The 22,593-nt window shown below is 36.1% G+C and overlaps 1 protein-coding gene and 1 long non-coding RNA gene across 2 annotated transcripts in view; both read right to left on the bottom strand.

Moving 5' to 3' along the window:
• LOC116163157 (chromatin-remodeling complex ATPase chain Iswi-like) overlaps window positions 1-15,336 on the bottom strand; it is a 15,609-nt gene extending 273 nt beyond the window's left edge. Inside the window, exons 1-8 of the mRNA XM_031477007.1 lie at window positions 15,217-15,336; window positions 14,965-15,101; window positions 14,566-14,911; window positions 5,971-6,744; window positions 5,082-5,323; window positions 4,794-5,028; window positions 419-622; window positions 5-258 (exon numbers count right to left, since the gene is read on the bottom strand). Coding sequence (XP_031332867.1) covers window positions 5-258; window positions 419-622; window positions 4,794-5,028; window positions 5,082-5,323; window positions 5,971-6,744; window positions 14,566-14,911; window positions 14,965-15,074 — 2,165 coding nt within the window. The 5' untranslated portion in view covers window positions 15,075-15,101; window positions 15,217-15,336. The remainder of the gene's footprint in view (window positions 1-4; window positions 259-418; window positions 623-4,793; window positions 5,029-5,081; window positions 5,324-5,970; window positions 6,745-14,565; window positions 14,912-14,964; window positions 15,102-15,216) is intronic.
• Window positions 15,337-20,503: 5,167 nt separating this feature from the next.
• LOC116163617 lies at window positions 20,504-22,545 on the bottom strand. Its single transcript, XR_004143779.1, has 3 exons — window positions 22,532-22,545; window positions 22,436-22,477; window positions 20,504-22,387 (listed from the first exon to the last, which is right to left on the bottom strand). It is a non-coding gene; the product is annotated as an uncharacterized LOC116163617 (long non-coding RNA).
• Window positions 22,546-22,593: the final 48 nt, after the last annotated feature.

Below are 22,593 nucleotides of genomic sequence, written 5' to 3'. Positions count from 1 at the left end.
AAACACTTTAGAGCAACCCACCACTTCCTCTGGGGTTTTCCCGATGTAATCAATATCGTCATGGCCATATGTGACATTTGGTCTAATAGACTGCTTTGCACAATGAGCAAATGCTGGGGTAGATCGATTTTCTTTACCTGCCTGTTCAATAAGTGACAGAGATTTGACCTCATCCATTTTTTGCTGATCTCCTTGATATCCAAGACTGTCAGAAGCATTTGGTGCAATGACCTGACGCTTCTTTGGCAGTTTAGGTTCCTATAATAACCATTCTGTATAAACTTTAAACATACATTTTTACAGGTTTGTGTAATTAACTACATATTAATTATGATAATAATTCTCAAAAAATAGCTCTAACAATTAGGCATATATGAATAAAAGAACACAGCAACTAAAGTAATTTTGAAACACTCACCTTTGATGTTCCGTTACCATAATAATGTATTTTGCGTGAACGTTTTGGGAGTTCTGTCAAATGATCAATAGCTATGGCCCTTTGTTTTTGACGATAGTCTTCTCCTTCAAATTCATATACTGATCCATTGGGTGTATCCATAATTCTTACATTTTGTAGAGAACTTTCATTTAAAGCTTCAGATCTTTTTAGTAGTTTTTCACTCTGAAAAAAGATGGCACACTCTAAGCATTATTATTGCGTTAGTAACAGAACTGTAACATCAGTTAGGAAAAAGTAACAGAAAATTACAAAAACCAGGCAGGGCTTGGTAAATTAACAATCAGCAATGAACTAACATGCCTACATGATAAATTACTCTCGCTGTACTTATTAGCGTATTTTCCTCACAGTGAAATATCGCTATTGGTTGAACTTTGTCGTCCGTCCGTCTGTCACACGTACTCTTGCTACACCACTGAACCGATTTGGGCGACATAGGGCTCGTTTGAAAGAGTTTGGTCCAAGGATTCCGTGCATACCGATACTTTTTGGTTTTGCGCATGCGCAGTGTCAAAAATTTGGATTAACGCATGTGCAATGCTAACTTTTTTATTTATGAAGATATTTAAATAAAACTATATGTAAACACTACGAATATAAGTGAAATTAGCGGCGTTTTCAAAATGTTGTTTTGTGCATGCGCAATGCCAACTTTCTTATTTATGAAAGTATCTAATAGTTATTTATATAACAAGAGCGCGAAGTTCAATTTCGCGCATTGAGACTGAAGGTATATCAGTCAAATGCGCGAAATAACTTCGCGCTAGCGTGATATACAATATTTTTTCTACAACTGTCAAAAAAACCTGTCATTTTCTGACGAATTTCGAAACGCGAAGTGCTAGATTTTTATATCTACGATTTTTCATACTTAGCCATCCGGTTTCTTTTAATTTGTGTGATATGATGATGCTTTCTTATTCCATAAATTTTGAATTTTTTTGGATTCTACTGGAATCATAAGTATCCAAACATGGTCCATACACATTATTATATAATAGTGTACAATGTAAAAAGAGCATAAATAACTGTCAACTGATATTTAAATGTAGCTTTAGCGTGCGCTAGCGGCGACTTTGAATTTTGATGACCCAGCTAACACATTTTTCCACGTTGTCGTGTCAGCTAACAAGTGGTTTCCTTTTTTTTGTACCATAAACTGATGAGGTGCTCATTTGTATGCATGCTGATGTTATATTATTGGAGAAAAATATGATTGAAAGAGAATGCATGAGTAAAATGTTATCACATACTGTATAATGATATTATACATAAATTGAAATATTGTATTTTATAATTTGTAACGTGGTTAAGGACATAAAATAAATCAAAGACAAAACAAACCAAAAAAATTATCAAAAGTCCTCGTGTGAGATCGAAGGGAGTTCAGCGCATTTTTGTATGGCAGATCAGTATTCTATTAGCCACTTTTGACTCAACCATCAATAAAAGATCTTGTCGAAGGCTAGTACATTCACTTTGTCGGTACCCGCTTCCCACTTTCCGCGTGCACCCGCAATTCGCGTTTAAAGTTTTGACTCCACCCTCAGTAAAATCTTGTCGGGGGCTACCATATTCCCTTTGTCGGTATCCACTTCCGATGTCCAGTTCCCTTCCAATGCGCGTTTGAAGATTTGACTCCACCATCGGTAAGATCGTGTCGGGGACTACCACATTCCCTTTGACGGTACCCACTTCTGACGTCCCGTTCACCCGCAATTCAGAACTATTACCATTAATTGCGCGTAATGATTCCTTTAATGTTTGAACGTATATTTCTGCCAACCCACTTGTCGCAGGATGGTATGGCGCACTTAAACTATGTTTAATTCCGTTTTGTTTAAGAAAACTTTTAAAAGCGTAAGATACAAAATTCCTACCATTATCACTCACCAGTACACGTGGTATGCCAAAACGACTAAATATTTCACGGCATATTTTTATGGTTGTATTGGTAGTCATATCTTTTGTAACATAAATTTCGGGCCATCGTGAATACGCATCAACTAAAATAAAATAATAATGACCATAAAATAGACCTGCATAGTCGACATGTACACGAAATGGTTTACTAACACTTTCCCATGAATGCACTGGTACTACTGTAGAATTATGCTTAATTTTATTGCAGTTAGCACAATTCTTTACTAACATTTCAATATCGTTGTCTATACCAGGCCACGTGCTAAACCTTTCATTTTGTAAATACCAAAATGTGCAGAGTGTAACTCATCTAAAATTTGTTTTTGTAAAATTTTAGGTATTATTACTCTGTGACCTCGCAAAATACATTCTTGTTGTATGGTGAATTCTTTTTGATTAATATTGAAACGTAGTTTACTATCAATCACTTTACCAGTTTTTAATCCCATGAATAATATGGTTGTAAATTCTTATCCATTTTAGTAGCTTGAGCTAGTTTACTAATTGTAACAGGTAGTGTTTCTATTTGACTTATTTCAAATATGTCTGATTCTTCAAAATCGTATAATTGTTCAGAATTAATTGGTAATGGAGACATGCAATCTGCATTACCATGTAAGTTTTTACTCTTGTATCGTATCTAAAAGTCGAAAGAAATATTGCGTAATGTTGCATTCTAGACGCACTTAACACAGGCAATGATTTCTTTGGATTAAAAATGTGTAACAAAGGTCGATGATCAGTACATACAGTATAAATTTGTTACCGTACAAGTATTGGTAGAACTTTTTAATACCAAAAATTATACTATATGCCTCACGATCTATTTGTGAATACTTTCGTTGTAATAATGTTAAAGTTTGTGATGCAAACCATCCGGATATACATGTGAAAGAACAGCGCCCACTCCGTATGGTGAACCATCAGTTGCTAGCACAATTGGTAATTGTAAATCAAAATGAACTAAAAAATTCGCAGATTGAATTTCTTTTTTAACTTGTAAGAATGATTTTTCACATTTCTGATTCCAAATAAACTCGGAATTCAGTTTTAAAAGGTCATTTAGTGGTGCTAACATTGTACTCAAGTTTTCAAAAAATCTACCATAGTAATTTACTAAACCTAGAAAAGAACGTAACTGATTTTTGTCAGTAGGTCTTTGTGCTTCTTGTATTGCTTTTACTTTAGCAGGTGTTTTGTGTATATTCAATTTAACTTTGAAATCTCAGCATATGCGTCTCTTTCCATTGGCTTTAACAACCGGTACAATGGGTGTAGCCCATGTTGAAAAATGTACCTTGGTCAGAATACCTTGTGTTACTAAATTATCAAGTTTAGAATGTAATCCCAACAGATATTTTCAAATTATACCCCGCGTTGGATTCGTTAAGTTACCAGATATAATTTTTATTTTAACTTTTTTTTAAAATTCTGATTCGTCTAAGAGCAATGGCCTTAAAAACAATATTTTAAACAGTTACATTTGGCAAAACACTGTTTAAACGAATGGCTAACGAATATGTGTGCGTTCTTGCCGTATATGCAATGTCAAATGCGCGGAGAAAAATCCTTATATTTTCATTACCATTAGAGCTAACGACTAAAGTCACTAGATATAGAAAGTACCGCAATCATCCGCCATTTGGGCAAATTTGCTGCCAACTTAAAAAAATTGACAAAATCTGAATAGCTGTCATTTTTTATAACCTAACTTCATAGTACTGTCATGTTTTATAAAAATATATACAGATATCTCCAAACAGGTGCAACAATCCCTAACATTAAAGTTACTAGAATCTGGTAACTTCCGCCATTTTTGGGCAAAAGTCATGCGTTCTCTCTCTAACACACGAGCCCAATGGATTGCGGTATTTTCTATATTTAGTGACTTTACTAACGACAAATAAAACGCACCGTTGTAAAGATAATTAAAAATAGGAACTTTTTGAAAAATTCCATTTTTTCTTTTTTGGGGTCGGTTGGGCATCGATATCAACAGACGAATTTAGGGGGTTAATTAGTAGGCCAAACTCTACAGAAAAACATCATTAGATGCTTTTGACCTTTAAAAGCTTGACGGAGGAACGAATTGGGCTATCAGAAAACTTTACTATGAGTGTAGTTTCGCTTAAAACGCATGTTGAATAATAAGATATGTGTAGACTTATGCTAACATTGGCGTTGTCTGACGGAAAATGAAATCGTTTGAGGCTTTGCCGTAATGATAATGTCGTCAATGAAAATAACTATAAAAATTTCTATAACAGAACATCGAAACAATTCAAATTCTCCCAAAAAATTCGAGACTGTAACAAAATGTAATAAACAATTTTTAATACTTAAATGGACCCATTCTACGACTAGTAGCTTTCGAGTAAGCCAAATCTACCTAGCACGCCACTGCACATACCTTTGCTTCTCCTTTTTGTAGAATTGTCTCAATATCTTCATCAACAATTTCGGAATCTGTAGAGGCCAAAACGTGATCTGCACCATGCCTAATCATATTCAACATAATATTTTTATCTAAAGTAGTAGACGTGTGGTCTGGCAATTGTCCATCCTGTATAACTAATTGGTGTAACCTGAGCTTAATTTCGGCATGTTCAATTATCTTTTCATCGACAGTGTTTTCAGTTACCAATCTAAAGATTTAACTTCCAGAATTATTAATCTATTTTAATGTCATTACACTTACCTAAATACGCGTACTTGTTTAGTTTGACCAATTCTATGTACACGATCGATGGCCTGCAAGTCCATTTGTGGATTCCAATCAGAATCAAAAATGATTACAGAATCTGCAGTTGCCAAATTTATGCCGAGGCCACCTGATCTTGTTGATAGCAGAAAAATAAACATTTTGCTATACTTCTTGTTAAATGCATCTATTTGATCTTGTCTCTCTTCGAGATCTGAGGTGCCATCAAATCGACAGTACTACAAACAACCAAGTTATCATTATAATTCGGTATAGGTACTATACTTACCATTCAATAATAAAACTAAAAGAGTATTAAATATAAAGAGACAAATTCCTACGGAAATGTGGGTTGTAGTGCCTGTTCAAAAGATCAAATATGTATATAATGATTTGGAAAAACAAAAATTGAATATACGAAAAGAGTTGAAAGGACACTTCTTGCGGAAGAATTTTAAATTACGGCCTTATTTAAATTGATGATTTACCAATGTGGTGTTTTTTTCTTTTTTTTGGAATTTTCCAGTCATAGGATATAAAATGAGGGAAGATTCGAGAGAAGAAGGCATAAAGGAACTAATCGAAAGGAAGCACATAAGATGGTGTACACATCTACAACAGCGAAATGTGGCAAGCAAAGATACAAAGACACAAAAACAGAGGAAGATCAAGAAAAACTTAAAACAAGTATGTCACACACACATTTTATTATTGCAGAACAAACAACAGGTACCACATGAAAGTGAAAAAAAAAAAACAAAAAAGTTCACTGATTGAAAGTGTATAATACCTCACACACATACGGTAGGGTTATCATTTACATATGTATCTATGAGTCTGTTTATATCTAGTACCCTTTACATAAGTAAATACAACAACAACTTACCTTATATTGTCGTAAGAAACAGTAATCTTCCAAGATATCTAACATCCTTGTAAATTGTGAAAATATAAGGACCCTAGAACCCTGCGCTTTCAATTTTGCTAATAGTTTATCAAGCACAACCATTTTTCCACAGTTATAAATAATATGTTCGTCAGTTGTGTAAGGTGGGCCCGGTTCTGCACCATCAAACAAATAGGGATGATTTGCACATTTGCGAAGATGCATAAGCATATTTTGCAATCTCATCTTTGCAATATTCCCCGAACTAGTAATAATGTCGATATCTTTCATAAGAATTTTTATATACCACTCCCTTTGCAATTTACTAAGACCTATGTAAAGCTTCACTTCTTTCTTTGGTTTGAGACTCTTCTCTACGTCAGATTTTATTCTTCTTAAAATAAAAGGCTTTAGGATATGGTGCAGACGTTTCACAAAGGAATAATCACTAAGACACTGTTTTGTAGTAAACCAAGAATCGAAATCGTCTGAGGAATGAAACAGATCAGGTAGTAAAAAGTTTAGGAGTGACCAAAGTTCGTGTAGATTGTTTTGCAATGGGGTTCCACTTAGTATTAAACGGTTGCTACTTTTAAATGTTCGCAGAGTTTTGGCGAGTATCGTGTTTTCATTTTTAATCTTCTGTCCTTCATCAACAACCATGTATTGCCAATGAATCATTCGAAGTGGATGTGTTTCTAATGTAATCATTTCATATGAGGTTACACAAACATCCCAGTCAGCCGGTTTCAGTACTTCCTTTATGAATGCCTTCTGCAATAAAAAAAAATTTAGTACTCATAGATGCTGTATATTATGTTGATAATGGAAAATATAGAAATAATAATAATTATTAAACTAGTTAGGTAGTCTTAATACAATCACTGTAATGTATAATGATTATGGTCTCCATCTTTAGTCTAATATTCTCACAACATAAGCACATTAGGTAGGTATTGCAGTGAGTCTTCGGGTAAATTAATTGATTAATATTTAAATCACCTTCTTCATAGGCGATAGGGTCAGATTGTATTGACTTTGTACGCCACTTGATGTTACCCGGTAAGTGTGAAGTAGGATGTGGTGAGATAATACTTCTTTTTTTTCGACTGACCCTGAACTTTCGGTCTTCCTAATAATTTGCGTTAGCTGCTCGCATGTTTGGACAAGATTAATTCCAATCCCACGGCTTATTTAATTAATAATAATTAACGTTGGTCGAAAACATAATTTTGCAAAGGCTACTTTTAGGCAATGAACATGGACGCGGTAGCATAAATTTTAAGTCATGTTCTTAAAATACGCCCCAGTAACTCTACAGGGTGGTGCCTAGCGCAACGCAGCATAGGGATTTCAATGGTAATGTCTTTATAGTCAATTACTAGCTCCCCAAATTATTTTAGAGCAAAAGTCTAAATACGTTTTTTTTAGAGAAAAAAATACTGCATCTGTTCATACTTAGTTATAATTTTCCATTTTTCAAAACCGTAGGAATCGACAAAATAAAAAATTACATTCTTATAAATCAGTGATGCTTTGGAATCTTTCAACAAAGCAGAATCTACGTTATCGGTGTTTGACGTCGAAGGATTTTCATATTTAATTCTGTTTCAACTAACCGACGCAATAAAAGGCATCTATGGGGTAATATTTTTTTAGAGAATGTAATGCTGTATCTGCATCAGATACTTTTTGTCTCGCTTTTTGTTTATCATTTTCCGGAACCAGAGTACTTACACAATCGGAGAAAAAAAACTGATTTGAAGAAGAATTGTTCTTCTTCCATAACCATATTCGGATTTCCGCTACTGCAGCCAAAGTGTTGAATGTATTGTCGTTTTCCTTATGGTTTTGACGGACATTTTGAACATGCAGTTCTTTAACTCATTTATAAACAAACATAAATTTAATACACGTCAAAGGCAAATAATGAAACGTGATCGCTGTTTTTTAGGTAATTCCAAGGCATGGCTGATTTATTGTAAAATGAACCGTTTTATTTTGACGATTTCTACGGTTTTGAAAAACGGAAAATTATAACTAATAGTATGAACAGATGCAGTATTTTTTTCTCTAAAAAAGACGTATTTAGACTTTTGCTCTAAAAAAATAATTTGGGGAGCTAGTAATTGACTATAAAGAAATTACCATTGAAATCCCTATGCTGCGTCGCGCTAGGCACCACCCGGTATACCGTTGACGGTAGATACATTTATTTCGAGGCAATTAAACGACACGCTAGATTCGTGAATTATAAAAGCTACATGCAAACTGAGATGCAAACTATGTATTCAATTCAATTAATAAATGTTTAATGGAAAGAAATTACCTTGAAGTACTCTTATGGTGAATTTGAACTTTAGGTACCTCTATTTTATGTGTTCTGATGCTGTCGTCGTTAGTGATGGGCACTAAATTCCTTTAAAATCTTTGTGACAACGAAGTTATAAAGTTCTTGCCCAAATGTGAAAGTGACAAAACCTGGGCCATATTTGTATAGTATATCCATCCATTCGAGATTTCTTGTTTTAACTGTACTAACCATGAATTTATTTAAAAACTCGACTCGCAGTGAAAGAGTTCTTCAACCAACGCGGTTCTCGAATCTGCGTCAGTTTACGCAAAATTTACATCTTTTCAAAAAAGGGGCCCCTGATCACTTTTTGGATGGAAGATTTATATATTCAGTACACTACCACATGCAGGAGGCATTTCCTATCGATGAAGATATCAGTAGATAGTAATACCCGGAAGACCCGTCCACTCAATTGCAAGGTTTCGCCACGCCCAGTGTAACCAGACTTTAGGAAAGGACGCTCCGTTGACACAGCTCTCAGTATCTTTACACAAGATGTGTTGGATGCCTTGGTCAGGAGGAAAGTAGCTCTAGGGTTGTTTGTGGACCTGCTCAAGGCTTTTGACAGCGTAAACCATATACTGTTGCTTAGAAAACTATACTTATACGGTGTAAGGGGCGTAGCTCACGAATGGTTTTCGTCATACTTGCGAGGGAGGCGCCAAAAAATTGTTCATTGCGAGTCGGGCGCCACGACCCACTCAGATGAATTAAATATTCTCAACGGAGTACCACCGGGTTCAATTTTGGGCTCTGTGTTATTCCTAGTCTTTGCCAACGATTTACCACAGCACGTACACAGCATTGGAGAAGTGAATACAACAATCGTTTCATACGCTAACGATATGAATTTTTTAATCAGTGGCCCCTGCCTGCACGAGGTTGTTGAAAACACCAAAGCTGTGTATAAAAAGGCGGGTTTAGGCTCGTACGCAGAACGGCGCTGCTGCAGAAAGTCGCAGCCGCAGGTAGTTCGAGACCATGTTGATATACGGCCTTGTTTATGCTTGAACGCACAAATACAAAACGTAGGTTGCCGCAAATATGCTTGTCTGTAGGAGACGCAGAAGTTCGCAGAATTTAAACTTTGTACGCAGTTGTTTGTAGTCGGGCGTACAGCTCTTCTTGATCCTTTGTCACCATTACTTGAAAAACATTTAGAAACCTTCCAAATTTTCTCCTATATTTGTTAACAGGTCTTACTGCCCACCGTCGTACCCTCCTTTGAGTATGCAAGAGCCCCAACTCATTACTTAACGCCGTTAATAACAGTATTTTCTTTAATTTAATTCTCTTCTTGTCTGCCATTGCAGAAATTAATCAAAAATCTGTTATTTTTCTATTCACTTAATCAACCACGTTATTTAACGACCAAAAGAGGTTAGGTTTTAATTGTCAATTTCGACACTTGAACACTGAGAACAACTGCGTACCAACATAAACAGATAGATCACTAGTACACACGGGGGCGTACTTCTGCAGCTGAAATTTCCACTCACTTCTGCAACGTGTGCATTCTGCGTACGAGCCTAAACCCGCCTTAACACTGTGCTACACTGGGCGAATCTTAACCTTCTTTCAGTGAACAAGGACAAAACCGCGTGCATAATCTTTAGAATTGACAAGTCCAGAATAAATGGGTCGTCCCATTTAAACATCAATATAAATGAGACCACAAAGTTCTCAGAATCAGACACAATGAAATTACTAGGAGTGCACATAGATCAGAACTTCAAGTGGAACAATCATTGCGACCAACTCTGTACACGCTTATCAAAATTATGCTACGCATTGCGTATCACGTCAATGCACTGTAGTAAGAATATTCTCCTAAGCATGTATTACGGTAACTTTTACTCCGTAATGAAATATGGTATCATGTGCTGGGGGGCTCCTTTCTCAGGATTTTTGTCATCCAATTCCATTCTTAAAGAAAACAAATTACTAACTCTGTATGCAGTAATGTTTAAATCATCATCGGGTCCGTTTTATCAGCGAGTATCGAGTGTTCCGATAAACGACAGGCAGGATGCAGCTACCGATATGTCGGTTCCTGAATTTTTTCAAAGCTACATAGCAGGGCAAAAACATCCGAGGCAGCTGGGGATTATCAATCCAGCAGTTTGAAACCCCATATGGTAGAAGCGGGCTATCAAGGTCTACCACAACAAGACAAATTGATTAGAGAGGAAGGTGGGAGAGAAGAAGGCGTAATAAGAAGACCTTATGTGAACAGGAGAAGGTGATGGGAAAACCTAAAGTTTTTTCGTGGGAAGAAGATGGATTCTGTAGTACTCGTAATATTGTAAATAGTAATCGTACATCAATAAATCATTGTTCTAACACCCATAATGTAAATCAGTTAGTAACAGACATTGTTTCACAGGTGATTGAAAAATTGCAACAAAGCGGGCAAGTACCAAACACCAGGTTATCACAAAACCATAACGTGCAGGGATTTATGCCAAACCCACATATGTTTGAAATAGATGATCGCATTGCGTGTGAGGACGCTATACGTAAGTTTAACAAATTTGATATAAACAAAAGGCTTCCAATCTTTGACAATAAGGGCATTGTTCACCCATTGGAATTTTTGGAGCAGGTAGATTACTATTATAATTTGAATAAGGTACCGTATTCATACTTCAGAATGGTAGTTGCGAATCAATTTCGAGGCGAAGCCTTATCGTGGAGTCAAACGCATATGCATACTTTTTCAAATTTTGACGAATTTAAAGCAGGCTTTCGAAATTTTTTCTGGTCAGATGTGATTCAATCTGAATTTTTATATAATTTAGAAAAAAATAAATACTACGCTACCATAGGGACATTCAGTCAGCATTTTATGCGTAGTGTGGCACTAGCAAAACATATTTCGTATCCTGAGCATTTCATTATCCAGAAGCTAGCCAAAAATTATCCTCCCCATATTGCAACTCATTTGGTAGGGATGAAACGCTTTGCGGATGCGATAGGACGTTTGCGGCAGGCTGAGTATTATTTTGCGCCTGAGGTTAAAAACGTGGAAGTAGAAAAACAAATCAGTAATCGCGAAGTATTGCAAAAACCAAAGTTTCAGTATAATAGAAATTCGTGGGGCGATAACGCCGCGCGCGCTCAGGAAAGTAACGTTTTTCGTAATAAAAACAAATTTGATCAGAAAATAGCCACTGTTGAAGTTCAAAGCGACTCACTAGCAGATAACCACGACATCCTTTCGGGAAACGATAAATTCATAAAAAAGGCCTTTAATGGGCCTTTTTGGTAATCTTCACCCAAAAGAATCTCAGAAACGCCACCTCAACTACGAAAATCGGTCAAAACCTTTGAATCTTGTCGGACGTAAAATAGTTATTTATGTATTAAGGGTATAATAGTGATGTTTATATTCTCGAGGGCGACGAGTTAAAAAGCTCGAGGGCCTACGGCCCGAGAGCTTTTTAGTCGCCCGAGAGTATAAACATCAGTTTATGCCCGTGGTACATACACAATTTTATGTTTTACAAATAGTTTTCTTCGTCAAAATTCGTTTACAAAATAATTCATTATGTTTGATCGAGTATGCGTGGTTCAAATTTGTTAATGTGATTGAAACCATCCAAACGTCAAACGTAATTTTAAATAATTCAATTCATCGTGAATGACCAAGAAGTTCCAGAAACTATACGAAATAAGGCCAATCTTGTGATTTAGTAGGTATTGACAATTAATAATTGACGTTTCTAATTTTCAATGACCTGCAAATATTTGTTTGTTTTGTCATTAAGTATAAATGAGTTACTATGGTGATACTTAATGCCCTAGGGCATAAAGTGGTACTTTATGCCCGCGTATCACAGATATAAAATGTGCTATGATAGGTTAGTAAGACATAAAATATCATACAATTGGCCTATATATGATAAATGAAACATGCTTCCCACACAGAAATTAGCTTTGGATATTATTTTTGTCATATTCACCGTCGGAAACCTCGTAAACGTCACCCCAAACGTAAAAATCGCTCTAAAAACATATATTTCCTGAAGTTTTAAAAATTGGCGCCATTTTCAATCCTAAGGGACGGAACTTTCGGCTCTGCGACTCAAATCACACCAAAAGATCTAGGGAACATGTGTTCCAAGTGGCACAATTTTAATACGAAATTCCGAATAATACCAATATTTATCACGAGCCGCTCCCACTATATTAGAATCTCCAGTGACACCAGGGCTGCCCTGCAGGCACTTGGCCACTGTAAAATTACCTCTAGGTTGGTTTCTGAATGTCGCCATACAGTAGAGCAAGTCGCAAGTAGCAACACCCTTGAGCTCGCATGGGTCGAAGGGCATGCTAGAATGGAAGGTAAGAGAAAGCCGATGAGTTGGCATGACTGGCTTCAAAACAGATGTTGCATGGTCGAGAGCTGGCTTTTCCACTTACAGTTGCGACTGTAAACAACTTAATAATTCAAGACACCCAAACCCAACACAGGAATAGGTGGCACATGATGTCAGATTCTTGTCATTTGAGAGCAGCATTCAAAGGATCATCTCGTACCCTAGCGCATTTTTGGACGGGGCTATCAAGAAACAACCTAAGGTGACTCGAGGGAATACTTCCTGAGCACTGCAAACTAAACACATGCGGTGCATGTGTTTGGTAGAATCACTGTCTTGTAGATGATGTTATATAGACCACGCTACAACTCACCACATACTTTGTGAATGTCTCGCTGTAGTCAAACTGAGATGATCCATGTTTTAGGTATTCTGGCAACATGGCTATGATTAGACCCGCTTTCCCTTTTAGCATCTTTACGATTCAACTCATGTGTGGGATGGCGTGGGTGACGTTCAGGGGTCGGACGAGTCTAGTCAGGGAGGTAGTCTGTCCCTGTCCACCCTCCTATTTTAAGCCAAGAAGACCAAAACTAGTAGGCATTATACAGTGAGTTTTTTTTTAAATGCGAACATAGGAGTTTGCATGCAATGTAATTTTCCTATGTTCGATTTAAAAAAAAACACATCAATCTATGAGGTGTGCGCGGTTCACATTCCCAAATCGCGCAACTTGTGTGACTATGAACAGCTGATGAAGAGCACTGGGTAAGATTTTTTTAAAGAAGCCATGTGAGCCCATAGCAACTTCAGGATATATTTTTCTTAAACCTACCATAACTTGACCTCACAGGCCACGCACTGACACCACAACTTATTGTGAACCAACCTTCAATTATTTGTAGGTCATGTGCACCTGGTATTCTACTAATTTGATCTCTTCAATACATAAATGAAGAAAATAAGAAAATAAATACCGAAAACAATTACAATAAATGTTCGAAGTGTCCTCCTTGACATTATAAGCAATAGCCTAACCGATTTCGTAATTAAATTGGACGGCGGTATTTTTAAAAATGTGACAGCCGTCAATTGTATCTACTACTCATTTGAACTACTCAATAGATTGATGTGTTTTTTTTTAAATCGAACATAGGGAAATTACATTGCATGCAAACTCCTATGTTCGCATTTAAAAAAAATTCACTGTATGTTAGTAGTTAACTTATTTGTCGATGCAAACGTCCATCAGCACCATATAATTCTGAGCATAATTCATTAACATAGTCCTAATAGGGATGTTAATCAACGGCGCTCTGCTAGAGATGTTACAAGAAAGGAGTTGTCAATTTGCCATGCTTTTTAAAAGTTCCGTTTTTACCAAGGAGAGTAAGGAATTAACACTTCAAGTAAACAATGGCCGTTTGCATAGTTGATAGAGTTACAAGTAAGAAGGAACAATATTCAATTCCCTTAACTTAATGAATGCAACCTAAACCTGTTTCTCAATAACATCTTTCCTCTCAGCACAGGAAAGTCTCTTTTACAATTGCCGAGAACATCTCATAGTTTAACATCTGCCCATCAGTATTAAAAAATTTGATGTGTCTAGCACAGATACCTACCACCCGCACACCTACGCATGCCTGATTCTGCCCTTTCATGTCTAAGAATATGTGTAGGTACCAAATGTGGTTCCAATCACTTCAACCGTTTAGCTATGGAAATGAGAGTACAAACAGACAGACAGACCGATCGACATAATTGAGACTTGGTTTGATTCGGATTCATGGTTCTTCAAAACACGTATTTCCGTAAAAAAAAGATGGGAGGTCATTTTTTACCCCAATGCAATACCTCCCTTACTAACGTGCGAGTGCTACAAAGCAATTAACACAAAAAAATATCTATACTTACCCTAACTTCACGAGGTCCAATTAAACAGACTGCTTTAAGGGAAGAGCACCATTTTTGAATTTCATTTGTCCAATTAATTAATGTCGATTTAGGTACAATGATTAGAAATGGTCCTGAAATTTTTTTATAATGCTTCATAAAACCAAGCATTGAAATAGTTTGTAGAGTTTTTCCTAAACCCATTTCGTCCGCTAAAATACCATTAACGCCATTTTCATACAAACTAATCATCCAATTCAATCCATGAATTTGATAATCACGCATTTGCCCATTTTGTATATAATATGGAGTAGAATCAAAATGTATCTTAGTATTCACATGGCCTTTATCTTTTGCTGATTTGGTACTACGTTTAGGATAATTTTAAAAATCAAAAGAAAGCATAACTGTGTTACTTACTTTATTACATCAGGTGGTTTATTAGGCTTAATAACCATACGTTGTGTTAAAATTTCTGTTTGTTTAAGTAAATGGAGGAATCGTTTACTGGGATCATTTGCTTGTGCCATTACACAATTTTTTGGAGATGATTCCTTCTGTAACAAGAAATCAATTCAAAGGGCCATAGAAAAACCGTTTATCCAATACAACCAAAAAATCCAACTAATCTTAGATATAAATTAAATTCGGCAAAGTAACATGTAGTCCTACCGTTTTACTGTACTAAACCATTGAATATTTTCACTCAACGACTAAACTAATCTCACAAACATTCACAACCAAATCAATAAAACACCGGTAAGATAGGTTAGATCAAAAACTTTTGGCGGGAACGGGCAGTGTCGCGCGTATCGTAATACGAGTTTAATCTGACTGGCTAGAAGACCGTGAAGGCTCAGGACTGTTGTACAGGGTGGTTCCATTTCGTGGCTCACCATTGGGATCTCCATAACTGGGAGAGATACAGTGTAGGTTAAATGGGGGTAACGTTGCCCCTTTTTATTACTAAAAAACCGCATTTGAAATTTGAGTTCCACCCTGTATATACATTATACAACTTACGACGAGGCCACGAACTTATAAATTAAGATGGATTGCTGATCAAACAGTTGCATAGAGTTAGAAATGGCCCTAGCATGGGCGCGGCCATGATGTGCACGTTTTAGTTATTTTCTAGGGGAATTTTTCTAGTGCTCAAGTTTTTAGACTATTGCAGCCTTGGAAAATGACATGTGTCACAGCTTGTTTATTAGTTGATTTAAATTTCGCGCCATGTGAGTGCACATCAAGGGGGCCCGGCTCAATATAGGTGTCATTTGTTAATTCATCATTAGTAGTCCATCTTAATTTATAAGTTCGTGGACGAGGCACACATTTTTGAGAGTTGGTAACCACGCAAATGTTAGGAGGAGGTAAAGTCCCTAGGTTACTAAAGTAACGCGATTCATTAGTATTAGACAAAAACTAACTGCTAATTGAGCCAAAATGGCCGTTTGACACCTAGTGTCATGTTTGACATTTGTTGTGTTGCATTATAATACCATGCGATCAAAAATGAGTTACTGTCGAGTCACCTTTGGAATTTTTGTTTACATGGGAAATTGAACTTCCAAAGTCGACTCGACAGCAACTCATCTTTGATCGCCCGTTAGTTGTCTTTATACATTCAGGAGAGTACTGATGTAACCATTAATTCATTAGAGAAGCGCATCTAGGCACTTTTGCAAGAAAACAGAAAACGAAAAAAGAAATTACTCAAAAGTGAAGACAATTTTTCGAAAAGTTTGAATGAAGATCAATTAAAATATTTAGAGTTGGGTACACATAAGGGTTTTATGTGGAGTGGTGAAACGATTGAAAAAGCGATGCAATTATATTTTTCTTGTGATGTTAAAGGCTATTAAACGATACGCTCACAAAACTTGCCCTATTGAAGTATTCGCACAATCCAAGAGCGAATACAAAATACATACTTTATACATACTTTCCAACTGTTGTTTAATTTCAAATTTCGCGGTTCCCAAACTGATCCAAAATGGCTGCTATTCGCGTTACCTACGAGTAAAAATAAGAGGAGAGAATATAACAGCGGAGGAAAATAGCATAACACGCGACGGAAGTCGTCATCATATCACTTCCTTTGCGCTGGTCAGTTATTAGTTGAAGCATTGAATAAGCACTTTAAAGAAGTATAACTACATAGGAAACCTGAAATTGGTGTAAGGTGTGTTGCATACACTGCAAAGTGGTTAAGTACCACAAATATTGAAGGATATTTGGCCTCGGGCGGTAAATAATAACTATTTTAAACAGGAAAACCAGTTATACTTAGGGGCCCTTTGTTTTCCTTGTTTATCAGAGTTGAACTGTGGTGTCATATTTACCAGATCCTTTAATGGAGCTAGGTAAAGTTTGATTGTTTATTATGTAAAGATAACGGTCCTTAGAACAGTTCTTGTTGTTTTCTGATTAATTTAAGTTACATTTTTTACTGTATTTATTGTTGCTTATGATCTTACATTTCAGATTGATCCTCTCTTACATAATATCGTTATTGCATTGAATAAAAGCTTATTCAATATTTTAATCTATAATTCAAACTCAAAGCGCTTGGCAAAAATCTGGCAACGTTGGAATTTTAAAGAAGTAAAGAAATCTGCAAAGTCGGTAACTAGCTTTAAATTTGTGGTTCACTTTCCCCCACAACAGAGGGACGACAGAATCCTGGGCAGATTTTCTTATTTCATCAGTTAACACGGGCGTTATACTTCTTCAATGGTCCAAGCTATACCGGGTGGTGCCTAGCGCGACGCAGCATAGGGATTTCAATGGCAATTTCTTTATAGTCAATTACTAGCTCCCCTAATTATTTTAGAGCAAAAGTCTAAATACGTTTTTTTTTAGAGAAAAAAATACTGCATCTGTTCATACTATTACTTATAATTTTCCGTTTTTCAAAACCGTAGAAATCGACAAAATAAAAAGGTTCATTTTACAATAAATCAGATATGCCTTGGAATTACCTAAAGAAACAGCGATCACGTTTCATTATTTGCCTTTGACGTTTATTAACTTTATACTTGTTTATAAATTAGTTAAAGAACTGCAGGTACAGTAACGTTCAAAATGTCCGTCAAAACAATCAGGAAAACGACAACACATTCAACGTTTTGGCTGCAGTAGCGGAAAATCCGAATAGAAGTTTTGGAACAAATCTTCAAATCAGTTTTTTTTCTTCGATTATGTAGGTACTCTGATTCCGGAAAATGATAAACAAATAGTATCTGTTGCAGATACATTCTCTAAAAAAACATTACCCTAAGATGCCTTTTATTGCGTCGGTTAGTTGAAACAGAATTAAATATGAAAATCGTTCGACGTCAAACAACGATAACTTATTTTTTTATAGATGCGATGCGCTTGTAGTTTGCCAAAGCATCACTGATTTATAAAAATGTAATTTTTTATTTTGTCGATTTCTACGGTTTTGAAAAATGGAAAATTATAACTAAAAGTATGAACAGATGCAGTATTTTTTTCTCTCAAAAAAACTTTTGCTCTAAAATAATTAGGGGAGCTAATAATTGACCATAAAGAAATTACCATTGAAATCCCTTTGCTGCATTGCGCTAGGCACCACCCTGTATAATATTTTTTGACAAAAAAAATTAGTTACCGGGCGAAACGGGTTTTTTCAGGCAGGTGAAATGAATAGAAATTGGGAAAAAATAATTAAAACAGCTGAATTTTTCCGCGGGTGAAATCACGGGGGTTGAAAGGGGTGGGAAGTGGTGTTTTGCAAATTCTGGCAAAACTATTAATTTTAGACGAAAATGTTAAATGTAAAAGTTATAGAGATTAAAAAAATGAGCAACTTTTGTATCTGCACTATTTTCACGTAACCTCCATTTTTCCTAGGAAAACCGAAAAAACTGTTTTTTTTGTTTTTTATTCTTATTTTTGCGAAAAAATGTCGTAAGGGTTTGAAATTTGGGGGAAACATAGCCTGTTTTATGATAAAAAAGAAGATAATTCTGCGGCTCAAAACAAGTAATTACTAAATGTTTTGGCATTAAATGAGTACGCGCGCAAATCAAATTGCATTTAAACACATAGTATGAGTATCACGTTGCAGTGGCCCATCTCCAGTTGTGACGTCACTAAAGCAATGTCACGGCTAGATCTATCGGTAGGCTACGGACATACCCACGACTACAGTGCCCTCTATCCGTGACCACCCATTTTGTATTGAAAGCAGCAGTCCATGTACTGGTCTAAGATGTACTATATGGTCTAAGGATTTGCGCCATCTGGAGAACACGAACGCTGGTTACGTTCGGCAACTTGTCTTCAATGGCGGTAGTGAACGCGTCGCTCCATAAATGTTTGTTGTTATTTTGTTACGAGGATTGTTCAATAGAAACACGTTTAGAGGATATACAACATTTTTTATTCAACGTTTTAAAAGAAGTCTGCATTAACATTAAGGCACGAATACTTATTAAGGCACGAATCCCACCCAAACATATATCTTGGTTGTACCAAAGAGTATGTACCTACTAATCTGTAAATTCCGTGCTGGTAAAATTCTTGCGGCTGTTTGCGGAACCATTCCTTAACGGCAAACTCAACCTCAGCGTCCGTTTTGAACCGTCGTCCTTTTATTGATTGCTGTAATGGGCCAAAAACATAATAATTGCAAGGGGCAGGTCGGGACTGTAAGGCGGATGTTGTAAGACTTCTCACTTCATACGACTAAGCAGTTCTTGAGTCACTGGGCTACATGAGGTCGGACATTATCATGCAGCAGATATTGTTGAAATGTTGAAATTTATTGCACCACTCAGCCACTGGTGTCGTATGAGAATAACTATAGTCATCATATACAGCTTTCATTCTCTTATATATTTCCATTGGCTGACGTCCTTCAGCGACCAAAAACTGAATAACTGCACGCAAGTTATCTTTGGTTGGATAGAAAATAGCAAACTGCAAATAGTTTTGACAAACGCTTTATTTAATAGTACTTAAGCAAACAATCTAAACAAATGAATTCTGTTGCCATGACGACCAGGTCCTGGCTGCATAGATTAAACGTGTTTCTATTGAACAATCTTCGTATTTAATGCAGATAGTAATTTTTGCATTTCTTTATATCGTATTTGTGTATTGTATGCCGCATTTTATATTTTTTGTGTGTTTCAATCTTTGTTTTTGAAATTTACTTGGTGTAACCGCAATGTAAAATGACATATTTAATACCGTTATCCTTTTGATTGTAATCGTTTACGTTTTTGGTGTAATGTTTGCTTAATTTATGTTTATTGATGTTGATTACTTGGTCTTGTCCCTGAAGTAACATTCATATAATAATAATTCATAAGTTTGGATCATTTTATTTTAATATGTGGAAATTACCGATTCGTTTGATGTATGTACTGACTTGTTGTTTGCAACTAACAATTTTTTCCGTGAATGAAGCAGTCACGGGGGTGGTCAAAACTGTAATCAAATTGAGTTACGATACCTAATTCCGTGATTGCCATCGACATTCAACTGTAGGCTCGAAAACCCGAAACCAGGGGCGGGTTACCTATCTTGCAGGAGCGGGATTACTCTAATCAAAGCTCTTCAGTTTAGAATCTACGTGCTATAAATGAGTTACGATTCGTAATTTTCACATATCTTGTTTTAGTGTTTAAATCTGTGGCTGCAGAATTCCACACGAAGAGAGTTTATCTTCCGTAATACCAAAAAATTGTGAATGTTATATGCTCTAACACAGGGGTCGGCAACGTATAATGAAACGGAAGAGCCAAAAGTTACAATTTACAAAATTTCCCAGTTTTTAAAGAGCCACTAAACATTTTCGATTCAATATTGTTTGAATGGATATATTATTATATTTCTATAAATTTAAAATAATCGGATTTAAAATTTATTCATATAAACACATAAATATCTTATCAACGGGATCATTGGCTTTGCATGCCTTTTGAAAGTTTGATTAAGTGTATAACTTGTTGTTTTAAGTTTCAAGCACGACTCTAAATTATTATTGGTTAATTGACTTCTAACTTTACTTTTTATTATATTCATGCAAGAGAACGCTTGCTCGCACGAATATGTCCCCGAAGATCGTCGGTACTCCATATGCCAACTTCTTTAGCTCACTTGTAGCATTCTGGAAGACTATTCCATGCGTTGAATATAAGGACCTCAACTCGCGGAATTTCTTTTAGAGTTGTCTTCTTGTGTTACGCAATGTGCATGCATTTCTGGATCTCCAAATCTTCCAACTTACTTTTGAGTTCTGTGAACTTGCCACTCCGCAAGTCTTTGGTCTTCAAATCCACCAATTGCATTTGAAGTGATGCTGAATCAATTCCAAATGGCTCAATGTTGATCTCATTTGTATTTGTGTTGAGAGGATTTACTATGAAGGTGAGGGTGCTTTTGTTTATTTTGAATTGCTCAAATCTCTCAGCGAATCCATCCTTCATGTTTTTAAAGCTATGCTGAAATAATTCGTGTCAATCGCATTGGTATCGTCGCGATATTGCTTCAGATGTTTAAAATGAAGTAATTTACCTACCGCTCTCCATGTCTTCAATAAAAAGAAGTAATTTTTTCGAAACAAACTACCTACTCCTTCAAGCAAGGCGTTGGCCGGGTTGTCCTTTCCTTGCAGTTTTAGATTTAGTTCATTTAGTTTTATTATGGTATCTACCATGAAGTTGAATTTTTGCAGCCATTTGTTTTCTTCTAATTCGGGATGGTTAATACTTTTAGTTGAGGAAAATTTTTAGTTCACTGAAACACAAAGCAAACCGTTGCAATACTTTTACCTCTGGAAAACCATCGCCCCTTATTGTGCAGAAGTAGGTCAGACAACTGGCTATCTATTTCTTCAAGGAAATCTTTAAACTGGCGGTGGTAGAGTGCTTTTCCCAAGATGCTGTTAATAATCTTAATTACCAAGTTCATAACCTCAACTATTTCGACCGGAAATGTTTGGGCACAAAGCGCTCCTTGATGAATTATGTAGTGGAACGTTAGAATTTCGTGGTTTATTTTGCTCTGAAGAATTGATGTCACCCCTCCATGTATTCCTGTCATACTTCTGGCTCCATCTGCATCCATACCACGTCTAGAGACGGTGGGTAAGACCTAAGACCGAAATGGAATCAGCACTTGGCTGCGAGATAAACATGGTTATGAACTCGCATTTCTAAGAAAGTAAGAACAAAACAAAAGTTCAAATTTATCTCATTACGCTCATGTTAGGGCTTAAATTATTAATTTTACCAATGGAACAGGAGAACCGCAACTTTGTATCAAAAGAGCCGCATGCGGCTCGCGAGTCTCTGGTTGCGAACCCCTGCTCTAATAAAGGTATCCTGCAAATTTTAAGATTCTGATTTTCTTGATTTTAAAAGTTGAGGTGGAATTTAACTTGGATCTCAAAATCATTATTTTTGGGTCAATTTTCTTACCAAGTTCGATACAGGAGAGGATGAATTCGGAGAATAGAGAACTTTATAGTTAACCTACAAAAATGAGTACTTCGCCTTACATAGCGATTGAGGATATGGGTCACCTCAGCTTCTAATCATTCTCGAGTATGATCCGGTTTAGACGTCGTCTGTAATGGAAAAAGGGGTTTTCCTCTTCGAATTATTGGGAGCTTAGTAAGCGCGGAGTGGGTCTTGTTTTCAGGGATAACTACTTCATACGTCAAAGAAAAATTTTTAATAGGTACCTACATGTAAGTGATTTCACGTCCTCGTTTCTAGATGAATTTTCGTAGAATGCAGTCGAGATGGCCATAATATTTAATTTGTTGGTCATTCAGCTGCTAACGGAATGACATATCCTTAACCTTAAGTATAAATTACATCTTTATATGTTTACATAAATAATACATCACCTTCTTAAACTTTTAGCGAACTGACGCTAATAGTGACTAACACTAAAAAAAAATCGTTACCATGATTAAGAAGAGGTTGAGTGATTTAAGACGTACATTTTTAATCATTTGTATTAAATGCTTACTTATACCTACTAGTTCGGAGGTAACCTTGCCAT

This window comes from Photinus pyralis, unplaced genomic scaffold (assembly GCF_008802855.1).
Source record: "Photinus pyralis isolate 1611_PpyrPB1 unplaced genomic scaffold, Ppyr1.3 Ppyr1.4_LG2, whole genome shotgun sequence".
Classification (NCBI taxonomy): domain Eukaryota; kingdom Metazoa; phylum Arthropoda; class Insecta; order Coleoptera; family Lampyridae; genus Photinus; species Photinus pyralis.
The sequence above is the reverse complement of the archived record's forward strand: the minus strand, read 5'-3'. Positions and strand labels throughout refer to the sequence as shown.